The 12084-nt window shown below is 38.4% G+C and overlaps 2 protein-coding genes and 1 long non-coding RNA gene across 3 annotated transcripts in view; all 3 read left to right on the top strand.

Annotated features, from left to right (window-relative positions):
- Positions 1 to 4121, top strand: part of mast1a (microtubule associated serine/threonine kinase 1a) — a 58736-nt gene extending 54615 nt beyond the window's left edge. Inside the window, exons 26-27 of the mRNA XM_055158569.1 lie at positions 141 to 328; positions 630 to 4121. Coding sequence (XP_055014544.1) covers positions 141 to 328; positions 630 to 2221 — 1780 coding nt within the window. The 3' untranslated portion in view covers positions 2222 to 4121. The remainder of the gene's footprint in view (positions 1 to 140; positions 329 to 629) is intronic.
- Positions 4122 to 6360: 2239 nt separating this feature from the next.
- atg4da (autophagy related 4D, cysteine peptidase a) lies at positions 6361 to 9378 on the top strand. Its single transcript, XM_055158652.1, has 6 exons — positions 6361 to 6509; positions 7308 to 7377; positions 8167 to 8410; positions 8531 to 8614; positions 8738 to 8911; positions 8994 to 9378. Exons 3-6 carry the CDS (start codon positions 8209 to 8211, stop codon positions 9347 to 9349), a joined length of 816 nt encoding a protein of 271 aa, XP_055014627.1. The 5' UTR covers positions 6361 to 6509; positions 7308 to 7377; positions 8167 to 8208; the 3' UTR covers positions 9350 to 9378.
- A 310-nt stretch (positions 9379 to 9688) lies between these two features.
- LOC129410438 (uncharacterized) lies at positions 9689 to 10535 on the top strand. The gene is made up of 3 exons (XR_008632865.1): positions 9689 to 9709; positions 10293 to 10369; positions 10474 to 10535. It is a non-coding gene; the product is annotated as an uncharacterized LOC129410438 (long non-coding RNA).
- The last annotated feature ends 1549 nt before the right edge of the window (positions 10536 to 12084 follow it).

The raw sequence follows: 12084 nt of genomic DNA, 5'->3' as shown, positions 1-12084 counted from the left end.
TACAGTAAATCTTCACTTGTTATTGTCAATCATATGGCATGGCTGCATTCATTGTTAGTAATCATTTTGATGATAAGATATTTTTTATATATTTTTAAATAAAAATAACTAGTAATACTCTTTGCCATTGTTTTTTCCAGTAAAAAGCGCAGTTCTCTGTTTCGCAAGATCACAAAACAGTCCAACCTCCTTCACACAAGCCGTAGCCTGTCGTCTCTAAACCGCTCCTTGTCCTCAAGTGAAAGTCTTCCTGGCTCTCCGACACACAGCCTGTCGGCGCGGTCACCCACTCAGGGATACCGTTCCACCCCTGAGCCCTCCTATCTGGGTAAGAATCATGTGGAAAAAGTATAGAAAACTATACTAGTCGCCACGTTCCAAACAGGAAGTGAGCATGGGAGTGCTTTTGGCTCCATCGACTGTTTTTATTTCCCTATTTTTTCGTAAACAAATTCCTTTTCCTAATATGGAACTTGGTTCCAAATTCACCCATATAACATCAGCTTCGATGAGCTTCATTTGACTGGAGCCAACGCTATGGGTGTCGTCACAATCCTTTAGTCCACTTCTTTATACAGTTTATAAGTAATAAAAATTTAATAGTTTTTTGTTTTTGTTTTTTATTTTAGGTGCGTCATCTCAAAGCAGTTCTTCATCATCAAGCACGCCAAACTCCCCCGCTCCCTCTCAGCACATGAGGCCAAGCTCTCTGCATGGCCTGTCCCCTAAGCTGCACCGCCAGTATCGATCTGCCCGGTGCAAATCTGCTGGTAATATTCCCCTGTCTCCTCTGGCTCACACCCCATCTCCCACGCAATCATCTCCTCCTCCTCTGCCCGGTCACACTGTAGGCAGCTCCAACACTACTCAGTCTTTTCCTGTCAAACTCCACTCCTCTCCACCAGTGGTCCGACCCCGGCCCAAGAGTGCTGAGCCCCCACGATCGCCTCTTCTTAAGCGGGTGCAGTCGGCAGAGAAACTGGGCTCACCTTTGACCCAGTCCAGTTCAACAGGGGGTCTGGGAGGTCCACTGAGGAAGCACAGTCTGGAAGTGCAGCACTCTGAGTACCGTAAGGACGCCTTTCTTTCTGAGCTCGGCCTGCAGAGTTTACTTGAGACAGATGGAGAAAATTTACCTCCAAATCCCCCTGCTATGCCCTCATCTTCATCTTCATCATCACTGCCTGAAACTGGAGTGCTTAAGCCTGTGAGGAGACTAGGCAGGCAGGAGTCCCCTCTTAGCAGGGAGACGCTCTTAGCTGAGAGCGAGAGAGGACGGGAAAGGGGGACAGAGAGAGAATCTGAGCCAGTTTTAGAAAGACCAAGCAGACTTGGACCTGCAGGTCAAAGAAGATCTCAGCATGACCTGTTTTTAATTGAACAGAACACAAGAGGACATGTAGATGCTACTAAAGCTGCTGGCACCCCAACCAAACCTACGGAGATTCTAGATGGCCAGAAAGGATCTGTTAAAGCTCACCAGAATCAGACAGATTTCATTTCAAAACTGGAACAAAGAAAAGTGTCCTATAATAATGACCCAAAGGAGCACCTAAAGCAAGAAGTAAACAACAAAAGCCACTCTGGCTTAAGCTGTGCTGCCATCAACAAGGGGTCTCCTTCTGTGGATAAAAACATGCTCGGAATGAACAAAACATTGAAATCATCCGGAATGGGGGAGAGTTTGCGAAAGGAAAGTAATGATATTGGTTCCAAAAGCCCCAAGCTCCAGCCGAGAGTACTGGCTCCAGTGGTCCCTCCACATGGACAGCCCCTGTCACTAGGAAAGGTTCGTCAGGGGTTGGGGTCTGTCAACTGCTACAGAGGCACTCTCGACTGGGAGGACAAGTGTCGCCTTGAGGTGGTGGAAGAGCACTCACCTTCGCCCTCACCGTCACCGACAGCTGTCACCCCCTCCCTCTGTGGACCCTCCCTTTGTAAATCACGACCTGTCTCCCCTGGTGACAAGACAAGCTTTGTAAGCCAGCTGACCACTGTAGCCAAAAATGTCCTTGCACCCATCAAACTGGGGTCCCAGGAAGGGACAAAGAGCAAAGAGCAGCAGAGTAAAGGAGCAGAAGAGAAGCAGGTGGGCACAGGGGGCAGAGGTGACTCTTCTTCAGGGGGTCGAGTCACTGTTGGGACAACAGTAGTGACCCAAAGTCCTGCCAGTTCACCTCTGGAAAAAGCTGCTACAGGAAGCAGCCCTCCTAAAATCTGAAAACATAGGTCTGTAAATGCAACCTTGTTTCAACAAATGCCTTTTTTGAACTGACGTTAAAGCACTTATTACGCTGTACATTCCAGTTTGAATTTGAAAATACTATATAAATATGCTATTTATTGAATCACTGGAGGATCTTAAAACCAGGGGGCCTAATGTGCTCTTAGGTGCACTAACTGTACCATTTTTATCACAAATGATTAAATGTGAGGACTCCTCCAATGTAACAATGGACACTTTATCTGATGTTTATGTGTGTGTCTGTGAATGCATGACTTATGATACTGTACATTTACTGATTAATTCAAATGGTCAAAAGTGCTTTACTGATCAAAACATGCTGAATACTGTGAAAACCAAATCCAGTGTCTCATTTCTTTTAGCCAGCTCTTTTCCTCTGGTAATGACTGAATAAAAACTAAAGTGATGCAGCATTAAATGAATAATTTATCCAGTTCTCAGTTAGTGGACAGTGCACCACAGTCTGTATGTGCGTTACCTCAGGCCTTTTCTCTTGGTCGCTGAAGGCTGCGTCCGGCGTCTGGAGGAGCTGAGCTCAGAGCTTATCTGCTCTGTGCAGGAGGCCACTAAAGCCTCTGCCTCCCTTTGCCTAAACGACTCCAGCCTCACGCTCATACTAATATCCACTTAACCACAGTGCCACAGTAGGCAGCAGTGTCAGCAATGATTTTGATGCATTTAATCCTTTCCCTGTGTGAGGATGTGACTGGGTACAGAAATGTGTTAGAATAACATTTCCTGTTATAATTATATATTTTAAGATTCCTTTTGGAAATATTAATGACAATTAGATTGCTTTTGGTGGCATTTAAAGCAGAAATGACATAAGCACATACACAATGGAAATATCGTGTATTGGAATGAGAGAAAGCATTTTTGAATGTAGCATATTTACAAGGGCTTTTGGTAGATTTAATATCCTTGAGAGACAATGACCTTACAGACGGCTGTATTAAATGAACAACAATGGAAAGACTAGTAGTATATAGTATTTCAGTATAATTTGTGTACCAATACAAACTACATAAGATTTGATTTTATAACTCATAATTTTATACTTACAGTAATGTACAGTTGTTTTGAACTTGGCAAAAAGGTTCTCAAAATCTGCTTTATCTGCTTTGTTAATAGAATGTTTAAATAACCTAAAAGTTGTTGCCTTCTTTGCCCGTAGATATTCCTCTAGTAATCAGGCCTCACTGGAATGTCTAAATACACAGAATATTACTTAATTACAGATTTAATTCCTCAAAATTTGTTGCTAAGGCAACAGGAAGGGTTGTTATTTTAGTAAGTAATGTGTCTATAGCTAAGAGGATATTGAGTCCATTCAAATACTGTATTCATTGGTTTAAAGAAAAAGAGAAGCCTGCATTGACTGGTACTGTGCTGCCCCCCAGTGTCCATTGTAGAATTCTCTTCTGTAAACTGATCAAACCACACACCACAATCACTGAACTAGCCATAAGGTCCAGAGTACAAAGTATAATATTTAGATTCTGACGACTATGTGGAAGTTAAAGTTGGCAATTGAACACATATGCTTTTTACAATGTTGATGTGACTGTTAACATTAATTATTTACATCATTACTTTTATATTTTTTTGTAAACTGGGTCATCTTTAATCTGATAAAGCAAACAGTAAATCTTAACCACCATGTTCACTTCAAGGCTTTTCCAGGCCTCTGTGCTCTGTACTAGTGCTAGATGTGAAAATATTGTGCTTGTCAGTTCAATTGCACTTTATTTGGGAAAGACTTAATTGTAATATGATTATTTACAAATATAAAGTGTATAGAAAGAAACACGAATGTCAACATATGAAAAAACATTCCATGTTTCTCTGTTCACTGAAAGTGTATTTATTTATATCATGGGACATTTTTGTTTGTGATAGATGTGATTTAAAACAGACACCTTGACTGCAGTATATGTAATAAAATTAAGGAATATATATTTGTCCAGACCACATTTTTATTGCAGTGCCAGTGCATAGTTATTATTTTGTTTAGTTTATTTAGTCTATTTTACAAGGACCTTTAATCAAAGAAACATTGAAGAGATACTTTGCACCAGACTATCAGAGCTAATTTCCATCTCCAGTCCCTGAGCCATACAAAACACAGAATACACAAAAATAAAAAATCCACAATATGCAAACAATGATAAAAATTACAATAACACTAAATATATCTAGTCCCTTCTCACACTCCTCCCTCTGTGCTCTTAATTGGATATCATTTAATTGTTTGTTTTTCTTATATTTGTTAATAACACTGTACTTCGCCTTGAAATATTCAAAAAGTCAATTCACAAATGTTGAACTTGATGATTTCTATTAGTGACTAGACAAATTAACCTCTTGCATTACAACAAAAAGCTGAATTTTAATAATATTCATTTTAGCTGACCCCCATCTGTATTAAATATGACTGGCCTATAGACTATTGTGATGTCATCTAAAACCCAGCGATTTTGAGTGGCATCACACTGGGGTGTTCTACATGTATCTCTATGGTGATATGTTCAGTGTTAACATGGAGACACAATGCAAACATCTGTCAAAAAGTTGTGCGATGGTCTGAAGAAAAAATGGATTTAAAGAACACATTTTCAGGAGCTTGTGATCAGTATGAGCGTTGTCCTGACCTGTTTGAGTGTTTGATTTTCAACAGAAAGGTGAGTGACTAACCTAACTGAAAAACTGCTGACTAATATTAGCTAACTTGTGACTGTAATTATATGTGTAAGGGACTTCTTTAACAGGGTGACCAGATTTTCAAAATAAAAAACTAAGATACCTCTAGTTTGTGGTGGTTGGTAATAGTAAAATTGTGTATCAAGTGCATAATAAAAAAAATAAAAATGATATGCACTCGGTCCATTCACGACTAACATGTGAGTCAGTATAATCACATTTTCTTTGTGTTTTGGTCATTTTTAAGTAGCTTTTCTATATTTTACCTGAACAAATGACAATGTATGCTTCTCTTTATTGTTGGCAGGGTTCAAATTGGTTAAAAATAGGAACACCTGGGACATTTCTTGTATAAAACTGCTACAAATCACTAGTTTTGGATAAATCTACAGGGGAGACAGAGCTCAAAACCAGGACTGTCTCAGGGAAATAGGGATGTCTGGTCACCCTGTTTTTACAGCACAGATTAGCTCGCCTGATGCTCCTTACAACTGTACAACAACTCACATTTATGTAACAAATAATACTCCCTACAACTGTACAACAACTCAGCTTTATATAACAGATAATACTCCCTACAACTGTACAACAACTCACCGTTATCTAACAGATAATACTCCCTACAACTGTACAACTCACTGTTATCCAACAGATAATGCTCCCTAGAAATGTCCAACAACTCAGCCTTATGTAACAGATAATACTCCCTACAACTGTACAACAACTCAGCTTTATATAACAGATAATACTCCCTACAACTGTACAACAACTCACCGTTATCTAACAGATAATACTCCCTACAACTGTACAACTCACTGTTATCCAACAGATAATGCTCCCTAGAAATGTCCAACAACTCAGCCTTATGTAACAGATAATACTCCCTACAGCTGTACAACAACTCACCTTTATGTAACAGATAATACTCCCTACAACTATAAAACAACTCACCTTTATGTAACAGATAATACTCCCTACAACTGTACAGTAACTCACCCTTATGTAACAGATAATACTCCCTACAGCTGTACAACAACTCACCTTTATGTAACAGATAATACTCCCTACAACTATAAAACAACTCACCTTTATGTAACAGATAATACTCCCTACAACTGTACAGTAACTCACCCTTATGTAACAGATAATACTCCCTACCACTGTACAGTAACTCACCTTTATGTAGCGGATAACCTATGTCATGTCAATCATCATATCACTGTTGCACTGTTGTCCTCTGACAATTTTTTTCTATTTTATTTAGATTTACATAATTATGGCTTATTTAACACTTATCTTTGTTTCCCTTGTGGATCAATCAAGTTTGTTTAAGTCTAAGTGCAGTGTACTGGAGTCACCAAGCAGTCAGGTCCCTTTGAACCAATCAGAGAGCAGCAGAAAAGGACAACAGGAAGTGACGGGATTCTCGCGACTGGACGAAGGAAACCGGAGAACTGAGCCCAGCTATAGGGCTATCTCTGTTCAGATGGGTTCTCCTCTCATTTTAACATTATTTAACTCCGTTTATTTGTCGGATTTTAACCTGAAGCGTCCTGTGTTTCTGGTAAGTGCTCTGGTTTCCCTTTTTTTTTTTTTGTTTCCCCTCCCGGGTGAGCATGTCCGGGCTAGTACTATCAGTAGTAAAGGGCTAGGTTAGCAAGTTGGCATTAGCAGACAATTAATTTACCATAATGCTATAAATTTCTTAAGGAATCCAAATAAAATATCGTCGTTTGATATTTATTTTACTTGCTTTGTGCGCTGTAAGTGTTATTTTGATAAAGGATCAAGGTGCAGGTGGAAACGTAAGCAGATAAAAAGTAAACTCAAACCATATCTTTTTATTTTATCTTGTTCATAAACTGCTGTTATTCTACATTTTTAGTATTATCTTTTAATATTTACTTATTACATTTTAAATTTATTCATCTTACTGGGTTTTTACTATTTATTATTATTTGTTTTATTTATTTGTTTTATTTTTATAATCTTTTAACAGTTCCTTTAAGAGCTTTGAATTATTATTAATATTATGTTTTTATGTTTTTTCTTTACTTTGATATATAAGTGCGGTTTTCTGTTTTCTCTTGCTGTTTTGTTTTTGTGTGAAGCACTGTGCTACATCGTGTATGTATGAAAAGTGCTATACAAATACGGTTTTAAGTGATTGGTGGTAGTAAATTAAAGATATCAAGAATCGAACAAAACTACCAACAACTCAAGAGGATTGTTGACAGATTATGTTCAACATCTTTAAACTGTTGTGTGTTCAATCGTTGCATTATAATAGTTGTCTTCTAAAGATTAGGACGCCAGACAGAGAACAAATGCTCATCACATGATGTCTTTTTTTTTTCTACAGAGAAAAGTTCCCAGCATTGCAAGGCGTTGTATTTTTGTTCCTTGTTGAAACTGCTGCTCATGTGTTTCAGGTACGTAAGAGTAGAAATAATTGTTGTAGTTTCCTTTACTCAGACGTTGTGCAATCGCTGAAAAGGGTTGACTGAATGGATAATTATTGTTACAACATGAGTCATCAGTCATAGTTATTTCCTTACACTACGTGAATTGAGTAATAAACACAGGAACATGTATTTGTTTCATCATAATTTTTTTACATGTTAAAGTGTCCAATAATAAATACTGTTAAAGCTTACAGCAATGCATACTTGTTAACTTGTACGTTGAATTTCTGTAATTAGTGGATGCCTGTGGTTTCATTATTAAAGTTTTTTCATTCATACTTTGCTAATAATTGCTAATTTTTTTGCTGACACTCTGATATGTTAACTAAGTGGTAATTGGCATGCTAATTAGCTGTTACTTGCTATTAGTTGGTACTTATTAAGATTTCAGTGTATGTACAGAAACATCTATAATTCTCACTGGAAAGAAAATAGTTAATGGCTTAGTACTTGCAAAATACGGCATTAGACAAAAATGCATTGAAAGTACATTATAAACATAAACAAAGATGTAATTAAGCACCCATTATGCATTTTACTATTTGCTAGCTATTAATATGTGGTCCCTAAACTAAAGTGTAACAATTTTTTTTTTAATTTCTAGTCCAGTCAAACTTTATTTGTATAGCACATTTTATAAACAAGACAGTTTCCAAAGTGCTGCAGATAGCAATGCAAAACATGTAATTCTTTAGAGTTATTTAACCTTAATCAAATTAATTCACTGAGTATCCTTGTTTTATCACCTCGCTGCAGTTTATATTTAGAATGAAGAAGTCTGATCTGCAGATCTGAGCCATGAACTCGGTGTCCCCCAGTGCTGCGCAGTATGTCGGGGGTGTGAGGCAAGAAGACCTTGTAGAAATGCGCAGGCAACAAAGCAGCTATGGCCCCAGGCCACCTCAGACTCCTGATCCCACCAGAGACGCAGGAGAAGAGCCAGATGAAGTGGACAAACTGAAAGCAAAATTTATTTCAGCCTGGAACAATGTAAAATATGGTCAGTTTTCACTTGACAATTTTTTTTGGTTAATTGGTGGTATGGCTTTGCAAAATTTTACCTTAACAAAATATTTCAGAAACATTTTAAGTTTCTTTTTTCTCCTTATTTATTTTAAAGGCTGGACAATAAAGACTAAAACATCTTTCAACAAAATCTCACCAGTCCACATCCTGGGACAGTCATTTCTACTCAACAGTGAAGGTAATGTTTTACACGCAAACCAATGATAAAACACTGTATAAAACTGCTTATGTAGTGCTGCTTTTTTAGTTTCAACTATAATGTGTTTAATATGATCTATGCTGTTGTGTTGACTCTTTGCAGACGAGGTGGAGCGATTCCGTCTGGCCTTTGTATCTCGTATTTGGATGACCTACAGGAAGGAGTTTCCCCAAATAGAAGGCACCTCTTTGACCACAGACTGTGGCTGGGGCTGCATGCTGCGTAGTGGCCAAATGATGCTGGCTCAGGGGCTTTTGATCCATTTGATGCCAAGAGGTTTGTTGTAAATGCTAATGCCTAGTTACATTATTAATAACAGGCATAAAATATATTATTTAACTGAACTTGAATCATTTAGATTGGACTTGGCCAGACGCTCATCAGCTAACCGATGTGGATTTTGAGGTTTTTCGACCCCGATCTCCAGTTCGAGCTGTTGGTATCCCCATTCCCTCATTTGGCACCCCTCGAATGCATAACACTCCTGAGAAAACTTCTGCAAGTGACAATATGCCCAGAATGAGCCAGAAGGAAAGACCCGAGTTTACAAGAGATAAGCAGGTGGAGCCCATCCATCACAAACTACTCACATGGTTTGAGGACCAGCCGCACGCACCCTTTGGAATTCATGAATTGGTGGAAATTGGCAAAAGTTCAGGCAAAAAAGCGGGTGACTGGTATGGCCCCTCTATAGTGGCTCACATACTTCGGTAAGAATGAACAAAGTGATCTTCAGAAAATTCAAAAGTGAGATAAAGTCTGTGTTCATAAAGTGTGACTTAATTCATTAAATTATAATTAATGCTTTCATTTTTAGTGTACAAGGGTGATGTAGTCCACCTATGTGATTTGCCACAAAGTCGACCTCCTAGCGATCAGCTCAACTACTCATGGAAGTCGGTTATCATACTCGTACCAGTTCGTTTGGGGGGCGAGGCTCTAAACCCTTCCTATATTGAATGTGTAAAGGTGTGTTCATTTTACCATTATTTGTAATTCCAGCTTCAGTTTATGTTATTGTCAACTTGAGTGCTGTATTGGCATCATTACATTTCTTCTTCATTGGTTTTCAAGGTTAGAAAGAAAGTTTTTGGTCATTATTCATAGGAAAAAAGAATCACTGTATAATTAAATGTATTGCACTAAATAGATTAGATTGCCTTATACAAGGTTAAGTTGACTCTTGTGAACTTTAAGCCATGTTATAATGTTGTTACCTCATCAAAAACATACCTCGCGTTGTTTGAGTAACTCTTTATTATTAGTGTCTACATTTTCAAAGTTCAAAAGGCTCTGTTCCAACTTGTGATGTCATGAAGTGGTTTCAATTTAACTGCTACTTTTTACTTGTAGTTCAGTAGAGATTGGCAGTTCCAGGTCTGAAATTATGCAAATTATTCCAGGGAAGGTGAATGGACTTTGGAAACACAGTGGAGCACTTCTGTATTACCACATGACATCACAAGGTGGAACAGAGTGTCTTCTGTTTGTGAGAAGAACTAAATATGCAGGGTAATATAGGCCCTTTAACTAGTCACTTCAATCGTCTTATTATTATGTTATTATATCCCCACTATATATTTTCATCATTTCGTACATGATATACAGTCAGTAATTAATAAGGGATTATTTCTCACTGACTCCTGGTTTCTGTCAGATGAACATTTACTCTATCTGGATCCTCATTATTGTCAACCTGTGGTAGACGTCACTGAAGTTAACTTTTCACCAGAGGTTTGTTTATTTATATTGTGCCAGTTCAAAGTTTTTAAATATATTTGCACAAAATACTGAAATACTCATTGACACCTTTGGTCTGTCTTCTCTCTCCTCTGCAGTCATTCCACTGTAGTTCACCTAAAAAGATGCCATTTAATCGTATGGACCCTAGCTGCACCATTGGTTTCTATGCCAAAACCAAAAAAGACTTTGAATCGCTCTGTTCTGCGGTTAGTGTGGTGAGTTGTTGTTCTTCATTCACCTCATTGAACATTTAAAACCTTGACACATTGGCAATAATGTTTAGATTATTAAAAATGTTTCTTCTTATCTTGCACTGGTAGGCTCTTTCATCATCTAAGGAGAAGTATCCCATCTTCACGTTTGTGGAAGGACGGGGCCAGGACTATGGACTGGAGGGACACAGCAGTAACCATAGTATTCCCACTGCCCACATTTTACCCCCACGAACTGTTGAAAACTCTTACAATAGAAGAAACAGTGATGAGTTTGTCTTCCTGTAAAGCACTGAGGACACTGCTTATTTCTTGATGACACTATAAAACTACTTTTATTTAAAGGAAAGGGGATCTTCTGGACTGGATTCTGCTCTTGAACAGTATCATGTTGTGTGTAGCATTGTCACTTGTTGTCATGTGAAGAACCATAGAAAGTCACTGCCCAAAAACTAAAAAATATTTTATGTTAAAATTTTTTATTTTAAGTTTAAAGAGTTGTTCTTATTGATCATGCAAGTTTACTGAGAAGCTACATAGTTGTAAATATTATCTATTGTACATTAGTTTTGTATATTTATTTATCTATCATAAGTGTGTTTAAGAGTGTATGTATAAATCTTTCTCATTGTGTGTTATGAGTATTTCATAGATAAGATCATCATTATCATTTGTTATAATTTATTTCATATGTATGACTGTTGGATCTACTGACAATGTTGCTGTTATGTGAATGCAACACTCTAAATAATTTGCATTCAATTGTGCTGAGTTTGCTGATTAAAGTTACACACTGGAATAATTCGTACTCTGTTTTATGTCTTAGAAGTTAGTTGTTTTTTGTTTTCTTTCTCTCTCTCCTAGAGCTATACTTAGCAATACCTTATTAAGCAAAGTAGCAACTTTTAGTAATTGTCTCCCTACGTTAGGCCATCTCAATATTGACTTATGGGAACAGAATAGTTGAAATGAAAACATTTTGTGCTCTCCCCGCTCCCTTTGTGAATACAGTGCTCGCTGTCAGTGCGCACGCATGCGCATTTGAGGACCGCCGTGACTAGACATTCGGTCATAAAGCGGTGCAGGGGGGCGCTCGAGCCACGTCGTTGGAACAAATCAAAGCTTGAAGGCAGATTTCAAAGCGGGTGAGTAGTCTAATTGCAACTACTGCTCTGTCTTCGTTTGGTGGGCCCAAATGTAAACTCGTCCGTGCTGAATTTACGCAGGACTCCTTGTCCCAGGGATGCGCGGGTAGGTCAGTCGCACAAGCACAGTCCGCCATTCCCCCTTTTATATTTAACAAGGTAGACCCGCTTTTGGTTCTTGGGAGAAGCATATGAGTCGTGCAGCGCCGGTGCTTATTTTATTACGCCTAACCAGCTCCGCAGAACCTGCGGGCGGCTGCAGACGCTCGTGTCGGGATTGGTGCAGCGCATCAGAATGGTGACTTGATATAGACTCACCCATATAATATTCTGCAAAGAGAGCATCTTT

Source organism: Boleophthalmus pectinirostris, unplaced genomic scaffold (genome assembly GCF_026225935.1).
Source record: "Boleophthalmus pectinirostris isolate CB_2022bp ecotype Guang Dong unplaced genomic scaffold, ASM2622593v1 HiC_scaffold_22, whole genome shotgun sequence".
NCBI lineage: Eukaryota > Metazoa > Chordata > Actinopteri > Gobiiformes > Gobiidae > Boleophthalmus > Boleophthalmus pectinirostris.
The sequence above is the reverse complement of the archived record's forward strand: the minus strand, read 5'-3'. Positions and strand labels throughout refer to the sequence as shown.

What these genes read in the sequence shown, in the direction of transcription:
- atg4da (XM_055158652.1), top strand. Translation starts at nt 8,209, where the DNA reads ATGAACTCGGTGTCCCCCAGTGCTGCGCAGTATGTCGGGGGTGTGAGG. An exon ending in CTGGAACAATGTAAAATATG is followed by an intron (nt 8,411 to 8,530) that starts GTCAGTTTTCAC and finishes TTTATTTTAAAG; the next exon opens with GCTGGACAATAAAGACTAAA. An exon ending in GATCCATTTGATGCCAAGAG is followed by an intron (nt 8,912 to 8,993) that starts GTTTGTTGTAAA and finishes TGAATCATTTAG; the next exon opens with ATTGGACTTGGCCAGACGCT.